Source organism: Macaca fascicularis, chromosome 6 (assembly GCF_037993035.2).
Source record: "Macaca fascicularis isolate 582-1 chromosome 6, T2T-MFA8v1.1".
Classification (NCBI taxonomy): Eukaryota; Metazoa; Chordata; class Mammalia; order Primates; family Cercopithecidae; genus Macaca; species Macaca fascicularis.
The window spans coordinates 140112282-140135484 of record NC_088380.1 but is presented as its reverse complement, the minus strand read 5'-3'; the positions used below and the strand labels follow the sequence as shown (position 1 = coordinate 140135484).

Here is a 23203-nt window from a genome sequence, read left to right as displayed (position 1 = left end):
CCCCTCCTTGTGCCTCCCATCCAGGGCTCTCCTAAGCACATGGCTGGCTCTTCAGTAAACTGCATGGTTTGGTTTGAAGACAAAAACATTTTTTGAACAGGCAGCAGAATGTTATATTATGCAAGACAAGGAAGACTGTTTCCTGCCTTTTCCCACCTTCTCACATGACTTCACGGCCTGGCTTCTAATGGGTATTTCTAGGCACTGTTTGACCAGCCTAGTGGTGACTCCCAAGGGTAAGCTGACCCACAGTTAGTGATGCAGATACTTTTGGTTGCATCTGGAGAAAGTGCCTTGCTTCCTCCTGATCCCCATGGCTGTGTGTCATCTCTGAGTATACTGATATGCAGGTATAATCTGAAATGACCAAAAGAGACACACATCATTTGGCAGTAGTTTTTTTTTTTTTTTTTTATCATATTGTTGTGTTTTTGGTAAGGATTAGAAATAGAAAAAAGATTTTACACTCCAGCCTGGGCGACAGAGTGAGACTCCGTCTCAAAAAAAAAAAAAAAAAAAGAAAAAAAAAGAAAAAAGATTTTAAACTGGCAAAGTAAAAAATATTTGGGTTGCTTAAACTTTTTGATCTTGTAAAAGTATATTAATAACATTTTTATATGTGTCTCTGGCTGAACCACTCACCAATAACTTAGAGTGGGGCTGGGGGCAGCAATTGGAATTTATGTTTCCTTTTAGCTCCCCTATTCCAAACTTATTGAATTACATGAAATTCAAAACTTAACCATTTTTTCCCCCAAGAATCCTAGTTGGCTACTGAGAATCAGTATGCTTGCAAGTTCCGAAACTGGGTTTCAGGCAAATTTTGAAATTCTCTGTGTGAAATCTAGCCTATTTTCCAATTTGGGGTGTACTATTAAACAAAATATTACATTGAGAGGTAAAAGCACAGAGCAATTCAAAGAGGTGTCAAGGTTACTGGCATCTGATGATGCTTCCCTGGAGCCTTGTTTTATTTTGTCATTCACACTTCACCTTTCTCATTCCAAGGTGACTTTTAATTTCACTCTTATTTTATGCACAGTAGTCAAACAGCTCACTTCGGATGTTAACATTCTCTCTAAGGAATATTCCATACATCTGGTTTGCAGCAACTACTTTCTTCTACTTCTTTGGGAAGCGTGTAGAAGTTCAGTGCCTGTTCACTGCATTAAACAGAGCTATTTCTGATCTTGGTCAATCTATAGACCCTGATTTACATATGACCTTGAGTTATTAAAAAACAAAAAATACACAAAGTCCTGCTTTGATTATGTAATAAGGCCACTAGGCTGACTCAGGGACTTTGTGATCAGAGCTGAGAACAGAAATCTGCTTTTCCAAATACCTCATGTCTGAGAGGAGAGCTGAATCCGGCCTCTAAGCCATGAAGTACCTTCCTGACCACAGAGGGAGGCACAGCACATTTCCAAACTTCCCTGTTTCCTTTTTTTTTTTTTTTTTTTTTGAGATGGAGTCTTGCTCTGTCACCCAGGCTGGAGTGCAGTGGCGTGATCTTGGCTCACTGCAACCTCCACCTCCTGGGTTCACGCCATTCTCCTGCCTTAGCCTCCAAGTAGCTGGGACTATAGGCGCCCACCACCACGCCCAGCTAATTTTATTTTATTTTATTTTATTTTTTTGTATTTTTAGTAGAGACGGGGTTTCACCGTGTTAGCCAGGAGGATGGTCTCGATCTCCTGACCTCGTGATCCACCCGCCTCGGCCTCCCAAAGTGTTGGGATTACAGGCGTGAGCCACCGCGCCCGGCCTCCCTGCTTCCTTTTATACTCATTTTATCTTTTCTGTTTCCCAAGATGAAAAGTGCCATCCCTTCCCCAGTCCTGCCATGGAGAATCTGGCCCCTAGCCAGCCTCAGAAGTTCAGTCATGGTGGCCTTGGCAAAGATTCATAGTCAAATCCGAGAGAGCATCACGCTGGCTAGGGCCCAGGGTCACTGAGGATGGAGTAGCCTTTATCATTCTGAGTAAAAATCATGGTATCCACATGGGAAGTCAACCAGGTTTTGTCCAATCCCTCATTTTACAAGTGGGGAAACTGATACCTACAGCAGAGATACGATTGGCTCTGCATTACATAGCTGGGCCGTGATAGAGGGAGAACCGGACCTCAGACCAAAACTGTGTGATGTTGGGAACACACTGGCCTATTCACTGCTGTATCTCTAGCAATTATTAAGAGCACAGTGCCTGCTGCATAGGAGGGGTTCAGCAGCAGGACAATCTGGGAGGAAAAAACAAATGTAATATCTCTTTCTTCATGTTAGCCTTCCATTATTCTTCCCCTTTTCCTTACATTTAACTAACTTCATCCTCAGAAAAATCCCCTCTGTCACCTCCCCCAGGCCAGGAGAGATCACAGAGGCATGGACAGGACACTGTTCACCTAAGCCAGGAAGGCCCCTGGTGCCCACGCAGCCAGAGCAGGAGGCAGGCCCTCAGAAAGGCTCCTGGCCATCAGCCTGGCCTGGGTAGGGGCTTCCGCCTAAGTTTCCTGCCAGACTGAGGCTATGGTATGACCATTTATGGGGCCCTAGTTGTTACAAAGGTGTTTCTAGCTCATTCGGGAATCAAGACTGATTTCAAAAGCTGCTGATGTTAAAGAGGGACCCAGAAAAGTTTGGGAGCCCCAGGCTTGGGGATGGGATCAGTAGGGGGAAATGTCTTGTTAGGGAGAAGGGACCCTCTGGGTCCAGCTAGGTCAGGTAGGCAAATATCACTTGGGATTGCCCCTGTATGCCCAGAACGTCTTAAGATTCTGTAGTTGGAAGAGGGAAGATTCAGGAAAGAGGAAGAAAACCTTTGCTGTTTCACAGGTTGTTGGGTCTCAACGGTGGGGGGTTTCACCCACTTTGTCCCCAGGGACAGCTCTCCTGCTGTGGTGTACCGGCCCACCTGGACTCCACGAGCAATGGCCGCAGATTCAGAGACCCCACCCCCCCACTCCCCGTGCGCCTGGAGAGCACAGCCTTGGGGAACCTTGCCCGGAAAGGAGCCTGGAGGCGGGTAGAGGTGAAGAGGGGCTGTCACTTGCGGAGCTCCACGCTAGCCAGAGGCAGGAGCGCTACGCAGGCCCTCCTCCCGCCGGGCCCTAGATGGCCCCAGCACTCCCGAGTCATCGCGCCCCGCGTGCGCGCCCGCCTGCTCCGCGCACCTGCCGTGGCCGCCGCGCGGGTCTGACCGGCTGGCGGGCGGGCGGCGCGCACAGGTGGCGGCGATTGGGCAGGCGGGGCCCGGAGGGTGACGTCACGGGCTCCGGTCCCGGCGGCAGAAATAGGGCAGCCGCGGCGGCCGTGGCACAGCAGCGGGCAGCGGCGGCTCAGGGAGCTGGAGCCTCAACAGCCTCCAGCGAGCCCGGGACCCGCTGACCGCCCGAGAAACCAGCCGAAGGACGCGGGGCCAGGTTGCCGCCGCCGTCGCCACGGGGCGCTCCCTCCCTCCCGCCCGAGTCCGGCCACCTGGTCTTCCCCTCGGCCCCGGCCGTCTCAGGTACGCGGGCGCAGCTCCGGAGCGGGCGCGGGGAGGATGCCATTCCGCTGGCGCTGCCACCAGCCGGTCCCGCTGCGCCCCACTGGGGTCCCGGCGCCCGCGGCCCCGCATCTTGCTGCAGGGCCCGGCGCGGGCGCTTGTTTGTCCTTACTGCCCGCACCGGGAGAGCCAAGTTTGCCCGCGGGGAAGGGTCCACCGGGCCAGGGCTCGTTAGGGCTACCCCGGCCGAGGCCAGGACTCGAGGTAGAGGCTGGGACGCCGAGGCTTGTGGCCGGGGTCTGCGGTGGGGACCGGAGTGACCCGGTTGGCACGCGGGGCGCCCCGCAGAAGCGCTCGGGCCGAGCCCGTAGCTCGCGCCCGGCTCCGAAACCCTGCAGGCGCCGTTCTTGGGCTCAGGACCCCAGGCGGCCCCGGCGGAGCCAGGCGAGCGCGGCCCCTCGGCCCGGACCCGGTGCCCTTGGCTCTGGGCTTGGGCGCAGGGCACGCATTCTCAGCACCTCCTCCCCGCGGCTTTGCGGGGAAACTTGAGTCTCCTCGCTGCAGCGCAAAGGGCCCGCTGTGCCTCGCCTGGCCCCGGATACTCCGGGGTCTGCCGAGTGTGAGGCTGGGGAAGAGGGAATCTGTGCACGACCCGACTCCAGGCAGCCTGCGGCGCTGCTTGTGCGCAGCCGGCCGCGGTCCAGAGCGAGCGGCCCGGGGTACTCGCTTGAGGGTGTCTAGGGAGCAGTGTGTTGGGGGCGTTCAGCGTTCGGGCTGGGGGCTTGGTCCTAAGAGAGCTTGCACTGTGGATGATCTTCGCCCTCTTTGCGCCCGCAAAGCAAAGACGAGTTCTGAGTTTCGGAAGGGACCTGGACGAGGCAGGCATAGCACTCTGCTTTGGACGCGTGTCGCCTCGAGTTTGGGGACTAGCGCGGCGCTAGTCTTTGGGGCTCCCTGCAGACGACAAAGCGGCGCCAAACCGAGGCCTGCCACCTGAGGACTTTGTGCCCGCAACTCTTGCGGGAGCGGAAAGCCGCTGAGGCAGTGGGGTTTCTCGGTTTCCGGAGCGCGGCGAGCCTCCCGGCTGCGCGGCAAGTGCATTAGGAGTGCGCAGGTCAGCGGGGGCGTGCCCGGCGAGGTCGGTGTCGCGGCCCGAGAGCGGGTGCCGGGGCGCTGTCCAGCAGCCCCTGCTCGCGGCCGCGGGCCGCCGACAATGATGAATGGCGCGTCTACAGCCCGCCGGTCCCCTCTAGGTGTCGCTTCCGCCGAGCTTTCCGCCAGTGAAAAATAGCGCCGGCAGCTTGGTCTGTTCCCTTCATAAATTTGTTGCAAGCCTGTGCACCAGGAATTGTACTAGATGGGGCCCCCGAGATACAAACATCCGTCCAGGTTCTCTGGGCCAAACGTAAACAGAATTTCAATAGGTGGTGAAGTAACTGCCAGCCAAAATGTTCACCGGGAATGGGCCTGTGTCACAATCTGTGAGGGGAAAAGACAGATCAGGGAGCGACTAGGACTCTTCTTGAAAGTCCGAAGTTATTTTCCTACTGCCAAATTTAGGGGAAACCAAGGTTTTTTTTTTTTTTATAGTGTCTTCTTAATCCTGGGGGCCAGGTGCCAGTTTCTGTGGCTGCCCCTCTGGACCCCAGGATAGGCTCTGGGTCGGGGCAGTGGTCTTGTGGGGGTCTACCTTGGAAGGGAATGGTCAGAGGCGTGAGTGATGTGGCTTCTGAGTCTCCAGAGCCGCAGCAACTCTCAGGCAGGAGCTCAAGCCGGACACATGAGCAGATGCCCTGCAGGGCACGTGTCTGCTTCCCATCTTAGCGTTGTGAAAGGAGACACTGGGCACTGCAGCGTCACTAGACCGTTTCTGCCATGCTCTGCTGAATGTTCGCTTTTTCCTTCCCATCCTGGGGAAAAAAGGCACCACCCTCTCCCAAGACTTCAGACTGAACCAAAGTTCACACAAGAAAATAGTCCACTTTGATGTAATGTATTAAAATTGCTCGTTGGAGTTGTCCTAGTGCTTTTTTCTCTCTTAGAATTTTATGATCATCCTCAATTTTTGTTGATTCCAGGAAAGCTCTTTTTCTTCTGGAAAAGGGCCAGCTTGTTTTTCTGGGTATTAGGAGAACTTTTATCCTTTGGGCTGTGCCCTGGAGGTGGGTGAGGGAAGAGGAGGTTGGATTTTTCCACCATGACCAGTCAGTCACTGAGGACGTTTTTCCCTTTTACTAAGGGTTGTAGGATTTTTTAAACGTGAACTTCACGTTATGATCTTTTGTTTGATTTAACACTATATTCAGAGACTGGCATTAGTCATTATTTAATAAAACTACCTTAATTCCTAAGCCTTGTTTGAGTGTTTCTCTGCAAACTCAACCTTCTTGAGTTGCTTATGTGGTCAGTCATGTGCTTCCTAGCTTAATGCAATTAGATATTTCAAGAGCACATCTTGCTTTACATTTTCTGTCTCAATGCATAACATAAGGCATGGAACTTCAAATAAAATAGAACTGCAGTCAAGAGAATGTGGTACTTAAGAGGTATAACCTGAAGGTTGGAAGGATAAAGGTTATTGGAAGTCACATGTGTGCCTGTGTTAAACTTCATAGTAAATAGGAATATCATAGATTTATACATGGCACGTAGAATAATTTAGGCATCTAATTTATCAAGTGTTGGGAAAGAATTAACTAATGATATAGAGTAGATAATTAATAGGAAATGCAATTTAACTTCATTATGGCTTGCTGCAAGGTTAGCTTGCTCTATTTCCATGCCTAATTTCCCTGGGTTGGTATTTTAGGGACTGTCTTAGGAAATCTGTATTGCTTTCTTTTTTTCTAAAACACTCACAAATCAGAACTAGGGTCCTAAGCCTTTGAGAGGTTCCCATACAGCCTTACAGGTTTCAGGTTGAGGTTGATGTGGCTTTTTTTTTTCCTTTTAAATTTGAGCAGACATGCAGAAGAGAATTCCAGGGTTTTGGTGCTCCCAGTTGATTTTTATATGTCGATTGCCAACATGCCATGAATAAAATGCTACCTACAGTGTGTGTGTAGGGCAGATACTTTTTCATCTGGAAAGGCTGAGAATGTAGATGCTTCAGGGTCACAAATCTGACTGTTCTCTTCAAGGCTGGGTGGCATTGCTTGGTTCTGCCAACTCATCTTTGTAATTTCTGGTCCTGTTGGTTACAAAGAGAAGCCATTTCTATATGGCTAATCCTTAATGGCTAGTCTGGTAAAGTTACCAAGTTCTGGGAGAGAGGCAGAGAGAGAATGGATGAACAATGCCACCGAAACTCTGAGGGTCAGAATTCCCACTCTTCCCAAGACGGCTGGTTCCTGGAATAGAAAGAGAAGTTTGTATTAAACCCATTGCCAGTTTAATGGAATTGCTTCTCTCTGGTCTGTGAACTTGGTCAATAAAGACAGCTTACATGCCTGTGTGTGTTTTCTGGGTGGGGCAGATTTTGGTATTTTCATATGAATACCTATTTCTCCCTAACAATTTGCATTCCTATGTCATGCTTTTCTTTAAAAAACAAGTCAGTATTTGGAATGTTACATCATACTAACCTGTAGTACCTCTGTAATTCTAAATACAGATAAATAATAACACACATATTAGCTTATTTTAGAACACCTGAAAATCCTGTGGTTTTCACAGGGAGGCAGACGATCTAGTGGAGGTCCTTCAGCATTAAGAAAAGCAAAATCTGCCTATCTAAACAGAGAATGCAAACTTCCATTCTAGATGTAAGTGTGCGATAATATAAGGAACCAAACATTTGCCCTGGGGGCAGGATGCCTGGGTTCCAGTCTAGGCCTGGCCACTGATTTGTCGTCGAACCCCGGTGGATTCGTCCACCTTCTGGTGTTCTGGTGTCCTATCTATGCGGCAGCCAGGTTAGCACCAGATTCTCCTGACTGGGGGAATGTCTGTTGAAGCTCAGGTAGGAAACCACAGGGGAAGCAATAAAACACCTCCCTTCCAAACAAGATGGCTTAAGTATCAAGTCAGTGTACTTTATGACTTGTTTGGAACAAAAGGTAGTCTCAGCTCTTTATATATGGACAATCCTAGGTAGATTTATAATTAATACTTAGGACTTAGCAAGGATTGAATTAAACTTATTAATCTAAATTGATCTCAAAAGGAGCTCTAGGTTAAAAAGGGAGATTTGTGACCTTATGGATGGCACCTTCCCAATTCTATAATGGTGAGATTCTTGCATTTGCCTCTATCTGAAGGCCAGTAGGGCAATTTGAATTGAGGAGTAATTAATTTGTTAACAGAGCTACTTCTCCAAAGTGACTAGCCTTATGATGCCGGCGCTTTCCGTGAGCTGAGGGGCATCTGCCTGGGATTCTGTGCGTCTTTTCATGGTTCCCCTCCCTCCCTCCCTTCCTTCCTTCTACCATCTGTTTTTCTTAGCCCATAAATAGAGCAGCAGTGAGGACTGAGGAGAGTCTGCCCAGGGGCCCCCATCCCAGGGTAAAGTGTGGGAATTAAGGGTGAGCAGCTTGGCTGTTTCCCCTTGGTCGGAGCCATGAGGAGGAGAGCAGCTCTTGGCAGCTTTCAGAGGAAAGGAGAGTCTCGGGGCCAGGGCCTCCTAATTTACTGTCTCTAGATTTTCCCCATTATACTAAAAACAACTGTTTATCAAAACAAAACAGGCAGGACAAAACAAAACAAAAAAGACAGGCGGCAGCAGTTGAGAGTTAAGAGAAGAGATGTCGTGGGTCTGCATGCCTGACTTGGAATCTCAGTTTTGCCACTTGTTTGCCACATGGCCTTGGCAGAGTCCTTAACCTCTCTGTGACCCCATCTCCTCTGTCATCTGATTAAGGGATAATCATTGCCCCCATCATGGAGTAGAAAAAGGAGGGTTATGAGTTAATACCTGTGAAGTGTTTAGAACAGTACCTGACACATCGTAATTGCTATATAAGTGTTATCCAAATAGATAGTCTCTATTTGATTATTAGACAGATAATCAAAATTGATTTAGACCCAATATTAATTCTTTTTTATGAACTGAACTGTCATAAAACTTGAGCTGTAAATTTCCAGGCTGTTGTTGCTGTAGATGTAATGGATTGTCAATCACTGTAAGTATAAAATGACATCTAAAACACATCCACAGTGCAAATGAAATCACAGCTAGTGGTAGGCAGACCGAGCTAAACTTTACAAACAAGCTGCCCGGGAGTATTTCAGTAGTTGGTCTGGTTCACGTGTTTCCCTGTTTCCAATTAAATTCTTACAGGAAATATAAACACAAACCAGATAAAACTAGTGGCAACTCCAGGCCAAGCTCCAGGCTTGGATCTTGGGCTTCCTGAAACCCAACCCAGAAACCAGCAGTCTTGGTGCATCCTCTTATGAACTGATTTGGTGCTTGCCAAAATCACAGTTGAAATGAATAGATTGTATTTTAATGCTACCCATTAGTACCAAAACATAAAACATAATTGATCTTAGATTACAAAGCAGATCAAAAGTTAAATACCGGATTTTATGGCTTGTATATATCATACCTCCAGGAGTTGACATCTGTACATTAACTAGCATAGATTTGGATTATCTTGCTGTTTTTAGTTTATGTGAGCTAGGAGGCATGGAAAGGGAGAAAAGTAGACCTTACTCTGTGTGTTTACTCTGTGAGCAATGTTTGATAGTAGGTAAGTAGGAAAAAATTAATCAGAGTAAGAAGCAATGTCTTTCTAGTTCTAGCTTAAATTCCTATGGCTGGTTTTTGAAAATTCGAAAAATCCACTAACTGTTTTCTGCAGTCTCTGGAAAGTGACTCTGTGATCAGAAGAGGATCACTTACGGAGAATAGAGAATTACCTTGTTTATTTTTAGAAAAATGGGTTGCAGCCGGGCGTGGTGGCTCATGCCTATAATCCCAGTACTTTGAGAGGCCGAGGCAGGTGGATCACCTGAGGTTGGGAGTTTGAGACCAGCCTGACCAACATGCAGAAACCCCATCTCTACTAAAAATACAAAATTAACTGGGCGTGGTGGCACATGCCTCTAATCCCAGCTACTCGGGAGGCTGAGGCAGGAGAATCACTTGAACCCAGGAGGCGGAGGTTGCAGTGAGCCGAGATTGCGCCACTGCACTCCAGCCCAGGCTACAAGAGTGAAACTCTGTCTCAAGAAAACAAGAAAAACAGGCTGCAGTAAGGAGAAGACATTTTTATTCTCTCTTAGTCCTGAACATGATTTATTTTTTTTTCCTGCTCTTCCTCCCTGTAAGATTTCACACATCTTAGGGAGACCGCTGGATCAAGAGTGCAGAAGCCATTGGGGGGCGGCGGAGGGGGTGCCGTGACTGTCGCAGTCCTCACAGTCGTCTCCCGGGTGGCAGCTGAAGCGGCACTATTCCACTCAACTCTGCCTTCTTCAGAGTGTGGGGCAGGTGCTGATGGTGAGACTGTGACCTTCAGATTGTATTTACTGGCCACCCAGACTCTTTCCCCAGTAGCTCAGCTTTGTCAACAGATGTCAAAGATGAGTGACCGAAGAAACAGATATAGGAGTGGGAGCTTATGGAAGCTTTTTAAAACAAGCAGACACCTTCTGTCTTTTTTTTTTTTTTTTAGGCGGAGTCTCGCTCTTCACCCAGGCTGGAGTGCAGTGGTGCGATCTCGGCTCACTGCAAGGTCTCCGCCTCCTGGGTTCATACCATTCTCCTGCCTCAGCCTCCCGAGTAGCTGGGACTACAGGTGCCCGCCACCATGCCTAGCTCATTTTTTTGTATTTTTAGTAGAGACAGGATTTCACCATGTTAGCCAGGATGGTCTTGATCTCCTGACCTCATGATCTGCCTGCCTCAGCCTCCTAAAGTGCTGGGATTACAGGCGTGAGCCACCACGCCCGGCCACCTTCTCTTAAAAGATAGTTATACCTTATAACCTTGCCTTTTCATGGGCCAGTGCTAGAGTCCCACAATTTTGAGTCTGACTTTTCCTCCATGTGGACATTTCTGTCTCAAGCTGGAGACATAAAGCAAATGTGGAGAGGCAGCTCTATTTGGATGTGGACGGCAGCCAAATGAAACCTGGAATGTGGCAGGAGTGTAATTGTTTGGCAGCCCTGGCCTCAGCACTAGTGACTGTGTGACAACTTCCACCCCGCATTGTCCAAAGTAGGGATGCTCCGAAGCTGTTGCCTATGGCAGTGAGCAGGGGTGGACTGCCAGGTCCCTCAAACACCCAGTTCTTTCTGACTTGGATGTCTGCTCTGGACCAGCCCTAGGCCAGTTCATGCTGGGTGCTGGCCTCCAAGGAGCTCCGGTGTCTTTAACTTACCAGCCTAGATCAGGATGCAGTGTGAACCATATGTGATTAAGCACTAAATTGTTTGGTACGAGCAGAAATCAATAACCCCTAAAGTTTCCTTGAGTAAGAGTTCTAAGTACTGCATAATGAGCTATATCTGGTTATGTTTCATAATCAGAATACTGAAATTATGGTTGGACTGTGTTCACAGTAGAAAACTTTTTCCAAAAAAGTACAGCTTATTGGACAAGTAAGATAGTCTGTGTCCTCATTCCTTAGCACAATGCTTAGCACATGATTTGGACTTGAATATTTGTTGTAGCTGATCCTTAGTTTTTTCATCCATGTAATTATTTGATTACCTTGAATTGCTCACTTCTTGTCTTTTAGGACTGTTTACAATAATGTTATCTAGTGAGCCTCAGGAAACACCTTAAAGGCTATTGAAATTCTGTTATCATTTGATGCTTGGATTCTGCTACAAAATGGTTGGTCTTGAAACTAAGATATTAGACCTTATGATGCCATTTTGAAGCTGTCTTATAAACTGAGGTGTCGGCTGCAAATGAGGTGCCAGAGATGTAACAATTCTTAATCATCGTTTCGTTTTTTTGAGACAGAGTCTCACTCTGTCACCCAGGCTAAAGTGCAGAGGTGTGATCTTGGCTCACTGCAACCTCTGCCTCCCAAATTCAAGCGATTCTCCTGCCGCAGCCTCCTGAGTAGCTGGGATTACAGGCACCCGCTACCGTGCCTGACTAATTTTTGTATTTTTAGTAGAGACCAGGTTTCACCATGTTGGCCAGGTTGGTCTCAAACTCCTGACCTCAAGTGATCCATCTGCCTTGGCCTCCCAAAGTGCTGGGATTACAGGTGTGATCCCCTGTGCCCAGCCATAATCATAATTTCTCGAGCACTAATTGTGTGCCCAGCCCCAAATGCTTTCTGAGGAAACTAAGGCATGGCTATATGGCAACCTAATAGAGGTGACCCAGCTGCCTCACCCTGGTTTGTTCTTGTAGATGTAATGGTAGGTGGCATTTCAAATGGGTTTCTATGTAACAGATAGCATTTATAGAGTTCTTACTATATGCCTGACACTAACTCCTTCAATCCTCACAAAAGCCTTTTGAGGTACGTATTATTGCCATTTTAGAAATAAGTAAACTAAGGCTCAGAAGTAATATAACTTCTCTGAGGTAGAACAGAAGTTTGGTGCCAGGATTTAAACCCAGGTTTATCTGATTCTGGTGAACACACACTAACTCACTGTGACTTACTATATCTGTCTCACAATGTTTTATTCTCAGCATTTGTCATTTCTTCAACAGACTCAACAAAATGAAACCAGGAGGCTTTTGGCTGCATCTCACACTGCTCGGAGCCTCCCTGCCGGCCGCGCTGGGATGGACGGACCCAGGAACCAGCAGAGGCCCGGATGTGGGTGTGGGGGAGTCACAGGCAGAGGTATAGTCAAATCCCCGCTGGCATAACGTTTCAAACTGATTGCTCTCCGATGTTACAGTATCTGATTTCCTCTCCACCTTTAGTTTAGATCAATTAGATCACAGAGTGAATTAAAATTGCACTTCCTTTTTGGTGGGGGACAGAAGGCCGCAACGTGTGGATACGGACAAGACGTTGATAACATGACGTGAGTGATGACTCTGAAACCTCTCAGATGCTGAAAATGTATTCCGAAACCAAGCTTGAGTTGCCTGCTTAGTCTCTACAAAGACCCTCAAGAGAATGGCCTTTCTGTATATTTAATAAAACCCTGAAAATGCAGAGTAATTGGTGGAGTACACCCATGTGAATTAATGAAGTATTTTAATTATAAAATATATTTGAAAAGAAATGGACTAGTTTTCAGGTATATAGATAAAAAGCACCAGGCTGAGAAAGAACTGGCAAGTGGAGGTCCTAAGGGAGAGTGCTTTAATGAACAGATAAGAATGATTAATGGCATGTTAGGTATATATAAATGCTTCTAAAGTGCTTGAAAAACTTGTTCTCAAATACCTCCCTGGAGAGTCTGGATGTTCTGCTAATTGCTTAGTCTTAAGTAGTAAAGAGGATTCCTAAGCTGCAACCTGGCCCTGCCCAAGGTAATAGATCCCATGAATTTGGGGTTTGTGGGCAAAATGTATTTTTCTGCAGAAAATGCTTTGTGTGTGCTGACCCTTAAGAAATGGCTTCACCCTTCCATTAAAACCACCTGGGATTTTCTCTATGCTGTGACAAATACTCATTCCTAATAGGGAGCTTTCCAGGGCGCTTTTCCTCCCATTGTCTTCCTTGATGCCTGCCGTTCTCTTTTTCTCTGTCCCTGTTTCCTGTCTCGCAGAATGAGAAATAAAAATTACCTCAAAAAGTCAACATTCCCGGGGAGTGAATAAGGTTACTCAGTGTAGGGTAGGATTAATGCATTATTTGATCAAAAGACATGATTTCTCTTTCATTATTACTTAATTGTAATGCAATCCCAAAACTACCAGCCTTAATCTTTGGGGAGCTTCAGAAGTAATTTAATGTACACTTTTCCTGCTGAAGTTAGTGTGCCTTCCTTTTGTGGTGAGCAGATGATTAAATAGAAACACTATCTCTGCCATCTAAATCCATGAAGAACGCGACTTAATGCTCTTCTGAAAGAGTCTGGAGGCTGGCTTGCTGGTGAGAACAGCAGTTCCCTATGGGAACGGCTTTATCAGCACACTCATATCCATACGAAGAGAAAATGATCACTTAAATCCTACACATATATTGTTGAATATTTAATAGCAAAGCAAACAGACAAACACACAGTAAAGCTTAGTCTTCCTACTATTGGGGCCCATCAGCCCACTGTTTTAAACCACTTATTTCAAATAAAAGTGTCAAGTCAATTAAGGTGGGATTTAGCTGGAGGTAAGTTGAAGGTAAGTTAATATCAACCCAGGGCCTCTTTATCTTAGCTGTTAACACCCTACTTCTTTGTGTGTCAACAAGAAGGAGCACATGCCAGTCATTGGGAGGAAGTAACGCTTTTTGGGGGTTGTTATTTTGCTGCCCTGCAACCCCCGCTCCAGGGTAGCTTTTGTCTTCCAAGTCCAGGAATGTTGCTGCTTTAGGAAAGGAAAGTGATGACTGTGTAGATTCTGCACCACAGGAACTATTGCCCTATTGATCATATATATAGATTTTGCTATAGCTTTTGTTTTTGCAATATTGTAACTTCTAATCATTGAAACTGTTTCTATCAGTGATTAAATGAGATGATAATGGGAATGGACCTAGGGCATAGGATGGCCTAGGTTAAATGTTTAGCTGCAGAGAACAGAACACTGCCAGGTACGGTGGCTAACACTTATAATCCAAGCACTTTGAGAGGCCGAGGTGGGCAGATCACTTGAGTCCAGGAGTTCAAGACCAGCCTGGGCAACATAGCAAAACCCTGTCTCCACTAAAAATACAAAATTAGCTGGGTGTGGTGGTGCACTCTTGTGGTCCCAGCTACTCGAGAGGCTGAGGTGGCAGTATCACCTGAGCCTGGGGAAGTCCAGGCTGCAACAAGCCATGATTGCACCATTGCACTCTAGCCTGGGTGACAGAGTGAGACTATGTCTGAGAAAAAAGAAAAAAAGAAAAAGAAAAAACCTGAAGGAAAAAAAAGAAAACAGAGAGTGGAGCACTTATTTTAGTGGATTTATTTGCATCCGTTGCTCATACTCTGTGCATCCCTCCATGTACTCCCACGGCCCTGCTTACCAGGGGCCTCCTGCGGGGCGTGCTGTTTCTTCTTTCTATGTCTCTCCTTTCTACACCTGACTCTCCTCCTCCTTCAGGGCCCAGCTCTGGTTCTTAATTTTTCTTTAGAATCTTCTTGGACCACTCTTGGTCACACCTGGTCTCTTTTTCTGAACTCTTAGTCCTTCCTCTCTCTTTTTGTCTTCTTACTCTTTTATATTTATGTTAGCATATGGATGGAGCCTATCTTATTTATCTTTTCTTCCTCACAGTGTCTAATAATTTTATAAGCAAAATAGAGGTTCAATGCATTTTTAAGCCAATCGATATTTATGTGACATTTGGTCCTGGTCATAAAGTCACTCTGGTGCTTCCAAAATTCAGACCAGACCATCAGATATTTCAGCACAGGGCATACCTCCCTGCACAGCAGGTTCACTCCCACTGCGGAAGTGGATGGTTTCCCCAGCCAATCTGTGAGCAGCCTGCAGGCCAGGCAGGCTTGCATCCTAATATCCAAGATAGTCCTTGCGCGTTATAGTTTCTGGGTAGTTTCTTATTTGAATTGTAGCTTTTAATGTATCGATAACTCACAGTCCAAACTATATTAAACTCCTCTAGCAGTTTCCTCAGACAGTCTTATTTCCTGGAAGAATCAAAACCAGCAGAGTTTCCTGAGACTCTAAATAAGTCAAAAACCTTTTTTAGGAACCAGATAGTAAACTGTTTCTGTATGTTTCTTCCTGATAGTAGTACTTCACACAAATACTCATTGACTTAAGATTTTTAAAGTACTTAGAAAGCATTAATAAGATTTGATTTACCTTTAAAGTTATTATACCAATTACTTGAATGACCTAAGGGTAAATAGAATTAAATGACCAACGAGTGTGTGTGCGCATATTTTTAAAGCAATTATAGCAAGTGTTAAATTATTGTTTTATGTACAGAGACTGCAGTGGAAATAGCTTCAAGGAGTTTACCATTTTACAGACATAGATAAAAAGAAATACGGCTGGGTGGAGTGCCTCTTTCGTAAGAGTGGAGTGGCAGAACGTGCCCTAGAATACTAATGGAATTCTCAATTCAGAGGAAACAATTCTGAGAGGTACAATTTATTGAAATAATGAAATGTTGTTATATCCCCCCCTTTATCCTACACAGATGCTCTTTGACTTACAATGGGATTACATCCAAATAAACCCACTGTAAGCTGAAAACATCATAGGTCAGAAATGTATTTCATACACCTATGCTACCAAACGTCATAACCTAGCCTGTCCTGCCTTCAGCATTCTCAGAGCACTGACGTTAGCCTACACTTAGGGCAAAATCATCTAACACAAAAACTATTTTATAATAAAATGTTGAACATCTTATATAATTTATTGAATACTGTACTGAAAGTGACAAACAGACGGGTTGTATGGGCACTTAAAAGTAGAATTTCTACTGAATGTATATCATTTCCATACTATTTTCATGCTGAAAAATCCTAAGTCAAACCAAACCTAAGTCAGGGACTGTCTGTACGCTGGTCAAGATAAATATAGTAGTAAAATCAATATTGGTAGAATTTTATATTTCGGGGGGAACCAAGGAACCAGGAAGGGGTGAGAAGTGATATGGTAGCAGCCTCCAAAGAGCAGACCTGCTTTTGAGAAATAGGCATTTGTGGGAGCCCCTCACTTTTGGGGCCTGGGTGCTGCAGTGGCAGCCCCCCACTTTTGGGGCCTGGGTGCTGTGGCAGGAACCTCCCCTTTTGGGGCTTCGGTGCTGCCATTGGAGCCACCCCACTTTTGGGGCCAGGATGCTATTGTGGGAGCACCCCACTTTTGGGTCCTGGGTGCTGTGTTGCAGCACCAGCATCTCATCTATTTGCTGGGCTCTGGGATTGAATGGTGGCCGTTACATGGTCTTATACATCTTTCATGCATTTTACTGAACTTTTTCTAAATGACTCTTACCCATGGCATATACATAGTCACGTACTATATAGCTGTACATGTTAATATTGATTCCTTCTTAAATTGTCACCTCATATGCCTCAGTGCTTATAGACCAGAGATAGGTTTTGAGCTTAGACACCATGGGTTTTCAGTATTTGCAAATTCTCTCAAAGTAAAGTCTTTGCAGAAGAAATATGTGGAGTGGGGTCAGCTAACTTAAACATGACTCACCGCCTCCCTAACCTCAGGGGTCAGCCTAAGACAGCATTGATCCTACCCTGATTGCCTGGCCCCTTCCCCTTGCTACAAGTGTTGACGACAGGCATGGCACTCCTGTCCCCACAAGGGCAACCTCAAATTGCAGCATCCTTAGATGCTCCGTGGCTTCGTTCTGCCTTGGCTGGGCATTCAGTAGTACTTGGGCTGCGAAGACTGAGCATTGATTTTTCCAAAACACTTTCACTGTTCTTGTGTATTGGTTGTCTTAACACTAGTGCCCCTCACCCCCAATCACCCTTTCTGATAAAGTTCTCCCCAGCACCCATAACCCTGACTGTGCTCTTTGACTGATTACTGGTGAACAGCTGATCGTCTGTAGGGTTTGAGATCTGCCCGTTGGTGTCTCTACTCACCCTGGCCCTCAGCTGGTTTGTGGGCATAAATAAAAGAAACTCTTTCTTTCCTGTGAACCAACGGGGGTCCAAGCTGGGTGTTCTTAAGCCTCACCTGCAGTATGTGTGCATCTCTCATGGCTTTTCTGCCGCATCACCCTTGTGATACTCACCATTGCAAATTCTAGCATTTGACTTGCTTTCAAAGAAGATGAGACTCTGGGCAAAGTCTCTCAGCAAGAGACGAGAATGGTCTTCTCCCTAGGGCTGTGGAGCCCTGGGATAACCAAACCACATACCCCTTTCAAAAGGATCCAGAATTTCCTCTGCAGATGCGGTGCTAGTTGACGTGGGGGCTGCTTCTCTGGGTCCCCAACACTTAGCCAGGGCTTTCTGCTGATTATTCGAGTCAGAGGATATGTATATTCATTTTTCAGGTAAAACTGGCAGGGCACAACCTCCCACTTGTAGATGTTATCAGTACATTCATAATTTTCAAGGCAAACAATGGTAGCAGAACCTCCCAAGGTCTCAGGGATGAGCCCATTCCCAATTATAGAATGGGGTGTGCTGTACCCTGCTCCAGCACCTCTTGAGATGCAATGTGCTTGTGAATGGTCTGGGATCTTGTTAAAATGCAGATTCTGATGCAGCAAATCTGATGTGGGTCCCAAGATTCTGAGCTCCAGGTGATGCTGATACTTCAGATCCCAGGGGACACTGGGCAGAAAAGCCTTAGAAGAGCCTCCTGCCTCCTCCCGTGCACACACGCAAGGAGAGTCCCAGTTGGATTGACCCTGGCCTTTTTTTAGTTCTTGCTGACATGATGGTGCTGACTGCAGTCAGGAAAAGGAGAGAAATGGGCAGGCTGCAGGCATGCTGGAAAATAGCTTGATGAGACTCGCTTAGGGGGCAGGTAGGGGATGGGAAAGATGAACTTAACCTTGGTTCTAGGGTCATTTTCACCTGTTTTTCAGCAGCTGGACAGGTAACTCTAGCTCTCACAACCCGTGATTCCTCCCTGGCTTGTCTGTAGGTGGTTTTAAATTCTGAGAGAGGTGAGTTTAAATGCTGAGGCTTAGCCCACACCCCCTGCTCCGAGGACCAACAACACACTCACCTCTCACCACCACCGTGGCTCCCTTACTGGTATCCTGTCCCTTCTCTGCCCCCAGAGCCAGCCAGCCTGTTTTGGGGATGAGCATTGCTACGCTGGTGCGCTGTTTTGGAGTCTTTTTTTCTCTCTATCCTTGAACAGGGAAAGTCGCTGTCTTTGTTCTTTGTGTTCTCTCCACTGCTCCCAGCCAGCCCTTCCACACTGTACCAGTTAGTGCACTGTGTGCCTCTTTAGTATTTTGAGATCATAGTTGACAGAATTTTAATTGGCCCTGAAAAGTTCTATGACCCAGGAAAATGAGCATTTATGAGTTCACAGAAAACCATTATTTTTCTTCCTCTTAATTTGGCATTTACTCATCTAACTACTTTATTTATGCCTCTGTTGCTAAATAATCTATACTCCTCTAGGAAACTTCCCACCGTTGTAATCAGGACATCAGGCCATGCATTGTAAATGGGGCTCCAATTTCCATTTTTTGGGGAGTTGGCAGCACAGATCTGCCAAGTCCCAATCATCTGCTTGATTTATCGCCTATGCCCTGTGGGTTATTGCTCTTGCTTCCCATTTGGATGGAAGTAAAGGTCGTCCTTGTGTCAGGCAGGATCTAACAAGGCCCAATGAGTGGGCTTTACTCTTCGGGGCTGCCAAGCCAGAGCCATTGTCCTTCTGCCTCCATGGCTGTGGTCTCTGCCACTGGCTCCCGGGGTTTGTCTTGTCACCAGCCACCTGGGAGTTGGAGCATACTAGATCTAGACATGGAGGATGTGGGAGGATATGGGTCCAGTGCTCTGAGCAGGCGATACCGAGGACACTGTGGTGGGTGCTGGCACATTGGTGTTGAGGGGAGGAAGTGTGGCCAAGTGGCTGAGAAGCCATCTGTCCATCAGCCTCGCCTCTCTCTTGATGAGTAGCCATCCTTTGGGGCATTCCCTTGAGTCAGGAAGGTCTGGAACAAGAGAAACCCAATTTCTTTCCTCCTAATAAAAATCAGCCTTGTTTTACTCCTGCCAGGAGTGTGTGCTCTTGACGGAGGTGAAGAATGAGTGTGAGTGGCCTGCGGGGCTGGGGTCTTCCCTCAATCACAGGGTGAGTTTCAGTTTGATCTTGCACAGGGGTTGGGGTGGGGAGAGCTGGTGCTGCTGCTGGCGTTGGTCAGGAGACCCTGAGAGAATTGTCTTCCCTTGGTGGGTGGGACTGGTCGGTGGGCCTGGGCTAAGGTAACACCTGTTTACCTGCTTGATGCTGCATCTAGACACTGAGCCCTTGGTTTTTCTTCATTTGTTCCAAGACGGCCTCGGGTACAAATCGAAACCCTTCTGGAGGGTTCAGCTGGAGATGGAAGCTGCCACTGTTGCTTTTGTTAAAATACTTTGAAGGTTAAGGTTTCGTGTTATTTGGGATCTAGATTGAAAACTGTGTGTGTATTTTTCTTTTTAAGAGTTGAGAAGGGAAGTCATATTCTATTTCTTGCAAAAGCCCTTTCCGGAGAATCAGTGAGACCACCAGCGAGCCTGTGATGCAGCTGACAGAAGCGCTTCCCGACCTGTGAGGGAGTTGGCCTAGCCTCAGAGGTGACAGACACCCCCAGCACAACCCAGGCTTCAGCCCCAACTGGGGGCCTGGGCCCCTGAAGCATGGCCTGTTTTTCAGAGGACCTCTTCCCCTGCTCAGGCTGAAAGTCCTCAGTGCTTCTGGTGGCCTGCTTGGCTGGTGGCAGGGCTAGCTCTCAGTGTAGACAGGCGGATGTGCGTGGCTCTCTAGGCTCTTGGGAGAAATGGCTGCTGTCCTCCTTCCCCGCCATGGAACCCTGTGAACTCTCACTTCGTGTGTTTTATGTTGCCACTTTCTCCTCCAGGCTGTTTGTTGTTTTAAAACCCCATAGTTGATTTTTCCTGTTGAGGCTAAATCATTTTGCCTGCCACCTGTCTGTGCTGCTGCCTAAGGCATCCTCGGCCCTGCCTTTGCTTCTACTGAACCCTCAACTCAGAGGGTCCGGAGGCTAAAATCTGTTTGTTCCCTTGCCAGCTGTGGAGCTAAGGGAATCGCCCTCTCCGGCCTTTAGGTTTGCCACAAGTGAAATGCCAGCGATAACAGCACCATTTTCAGGGTTGTCATGAGCACTAAGATGGTACGTGAGGTGCCCGGAACAGATTGCTTCCACAGAACATGGCAGTCAGAGCTGTGGTTTCGTGATTGTCATCCCAGAACCTCAGTCGGTGGCTGTCAAGAAGACTATGTGCCCTTTGTGAGCCACAGCCTGATATGTCAACTTCAGCTGCTGCAGTTCTTGTCACTGCTGGCCATGGCCACATACCATGTAGCAAGGCAGCCCTCAGGGTGGGAGGGTCCTCTTTTCAGTGGAGTGGTAAATATCTTGGGACTGAGCCCTATATCCTCAGTGTCCAGAAAGCCTGGCACACAGCAGGATGTTCAGATATTTGTTGAATAAGTGAATGAGTCAGCCATCTTATACTATTCATTTTGTCATCATATGGGGTTTGGACAAGGTGTCTTGAGTTTTGGGACCCCTTGCATAAGAAATCCCAGGAAATAGTCACTGGACTGCCTTTGGCCACTTCTGGCAGAATCCCATCAGTTTCAAATCTTCTTAACTTTCTTCTTGAACCAGGAGAGGCTTCAGAGAGTCCTATGGGCTGTGTGTAGGAACAGGTGGGACCCTGACTCAGTTGCCATCTCCTTCCTAGAATGACTTTGAGGGCCTGCTTGGCTCTGTTTCCTCTGCAGAGGCCAGCATCACTGGCAGCCAGCCAGACCCTTGCCGAAACCATGAGCCCGCAGAGTGAAATGTAAAGTCAAACAAATGCAGGATGCTTTGTTTGTGCTTAGAATTTTCAGGGTCAGTAGAAATAGTCTGTGGCTCCGGGGTAGGTGGTTGCCAGCCATCTCCACAGAGGGAAGAAAGGAGCAGAACTTCTCTTTTAAAATGTCATTAAGTAGGTATAAGACCCTTGATGGCTTTCCTTAATGCCAGTCTTAGGACAATTGAACTGAAGGCTTGTTTGAGCTCTGCTGTCATTTAGAGCTTGCTCTCTAAATAAAGAGAACAGAAGTCTTTTTCCATTTATTTCCCTTTCTGGCCTTGCATTTAAAACGTCCTTGAAAACTTTGGTCTCTATAGAAAAGACGTCAAGTTTCCGCTGGTTCTGCTGATGCCACGTTTTGAGTGTCCATACCAGGTAAGTAGGCTTTCATGTGGGGATGCCGGGAGGTGTCGAACGGGAGAGGCCTGCCAGGCAGATACTCTAATTGGAGTGGCTCTGAAATACGCCCCATGGTGCCTCCTCTTCCTCCTCTGCTGTTTTCTGTTTGGTTGTTACTGCTGTTCTCATATTAGCATTTGAAGAGTGAAGAGCAGGCTTCTGGCCGGGTGCAGTAGCTCATGCCTGTCATCCCAACACTTTGGGAGGCCAAGGCGGTCAGATCATCTGAGGTCAGGAGTCTGAGACCAGCCTGGCCAACATGGCGAAACCCAGTCTCTACCAAAAATAAAAAAAAAATTAGCTGGGCATGGTGGCATATACCTGTAATCCCAGCTACTTGGGAGGCTGAGGCAGGAGAATCGCTTGAACCCAGGAGGCAGAGGTTGCAGTGAGCCAAGATCATACCGCTGCACTCCAGCCTGGGCAACAGAGTGAGACTGTCTCAATAAAAACAAAAACAGTAGGCTTCTCTGCTTCATGCTTGAGTGTTCATGCCTGGCAGTATGGCTTAGGATCATATCTTTGTGTCCTGAAGCAGAAATTACCATTTGACTTTCTTGTATCCCTACCTAGAGGGTCTCTGAGCCCTGGACTGGCTTGGCCAATAGGGACCTCTGGTTTACTTAAATCTTAGTAATCAACAGACATCCGCTGAGCACCTAGCTGTGTGCCTGGCCTGTACTAAGGTTGGCTAAGTGGCTGAAGGGAAATGGGGGGGATTTGCGATTCCATCCTTGAGGCTTGAGGACCACTGGGATGGGGGTGGGAGGTAGGAGCAATCAGCTGCTTCAGAATGGATTCCAAGTTAGCAGAAGGGATTAAACACCTACATTAGTTAATGATGTTTTCTAGTCTGTATATAATGATTAAATTAAGTTCTCAACTTTAGCCTAAAGAAAAGCGGGCATATTTATTGAGTAATAAGGAAGTACATCTTTATTAGAAAGAAATACATGTTAATAAAGAAGGAAGTCTATGTGCCTCCCTGATTCCCATGCCTGGTCCCAGGGCTGGACACTTGTGCTCATGGTCCAGACATTCCCCACCCAGGTGCATGTGGCTGATAGCACATCTGGTGTCACAGATTTGTCCTGGCCCCTGGCTCAGCTGTTCTAAAGTCCTCAAGAGTGTGGGTTGGGGGCTGGAGGAAGCCAGAAGTCTCTAGGTGTCACCTGTATAGGATGGACGTAATGCTGAATGCAGCAGCCCTCTGGTGTCCAGAACCTCCACCAGGCCCCTCCTTTACCATCCTTCAACACTCCCTCCCAAAACTTATCCACCAGAGCCTACGCCGCTCTGGGACCTCTCCCCTGAAGTGGTTCCACGTGATATGGCTGTGTTCTTATCGGCTCAGTGACGCCTAACCTCCCCTCAGAGGACTTGGGCTGGTAGTGTAGAGGATGTGAGTGCTCATTATTACTGGTGGACAAGTTTCAGGGCCAGGGGTGGTGTTGAAAGAGGGTGAAGAAGGGGACTGTTGAGGTTCTGGACACCCACAGGGCTGCTGCATTCAGCACTGTGTCTATCCTGTGTGGATGACACTTAGAGACTCCAGCTTCCTCTGTCGTCCTTCATCTTGCTTAGGGTACTGCAGCATGTGACACTACCACCCCAGTGGCCAAAACTGTCCTACTGGAGGTCTTATTCCTTGCTGGAGAGTTGCACCTTGGTCCACGTATCCTTCCTGGTCCAACTGATTGTAGACAGTTGACTTAGCCCATTTAGTGTTGCTATAAAGGAATAACTGAGTCTGGTAATTTATAAAGAAAATAAGTTTATTTGACTCATGGCTG

General features: G+C 47.2%; 1 protein-coding gene across 4 annotated transcripts in view; it reads left to right on the top strand.

The window, feature by feature from the left end:
- The first annotated feature begins 3286 nt into the window (after positions 1-3286).
- FSTL4 (follistatin like 4) overlaps positions 3287-23203 on the top strand; it is a 412351-nt gene continuing 392434 nt past the window's right edge. For all 4 annotated transcript variants that reach the window (XM_065546741.2, XM_005557765.5, XM_005557766.5 and 1 more), the window contains exons 1-2: positions 3287-3506; positions 12115-12250. In XM_065546741.2, the coding sequence (XP_065402813.1) occupies positions 12125-12250 (126 nt within the window). In that variant the 5' untranslated portion in view covers positions 3287-3506; positions 12115-12124. The remainder of the gene's footprint in view (positions 3507-12114; positions 12251-23203) is intronic.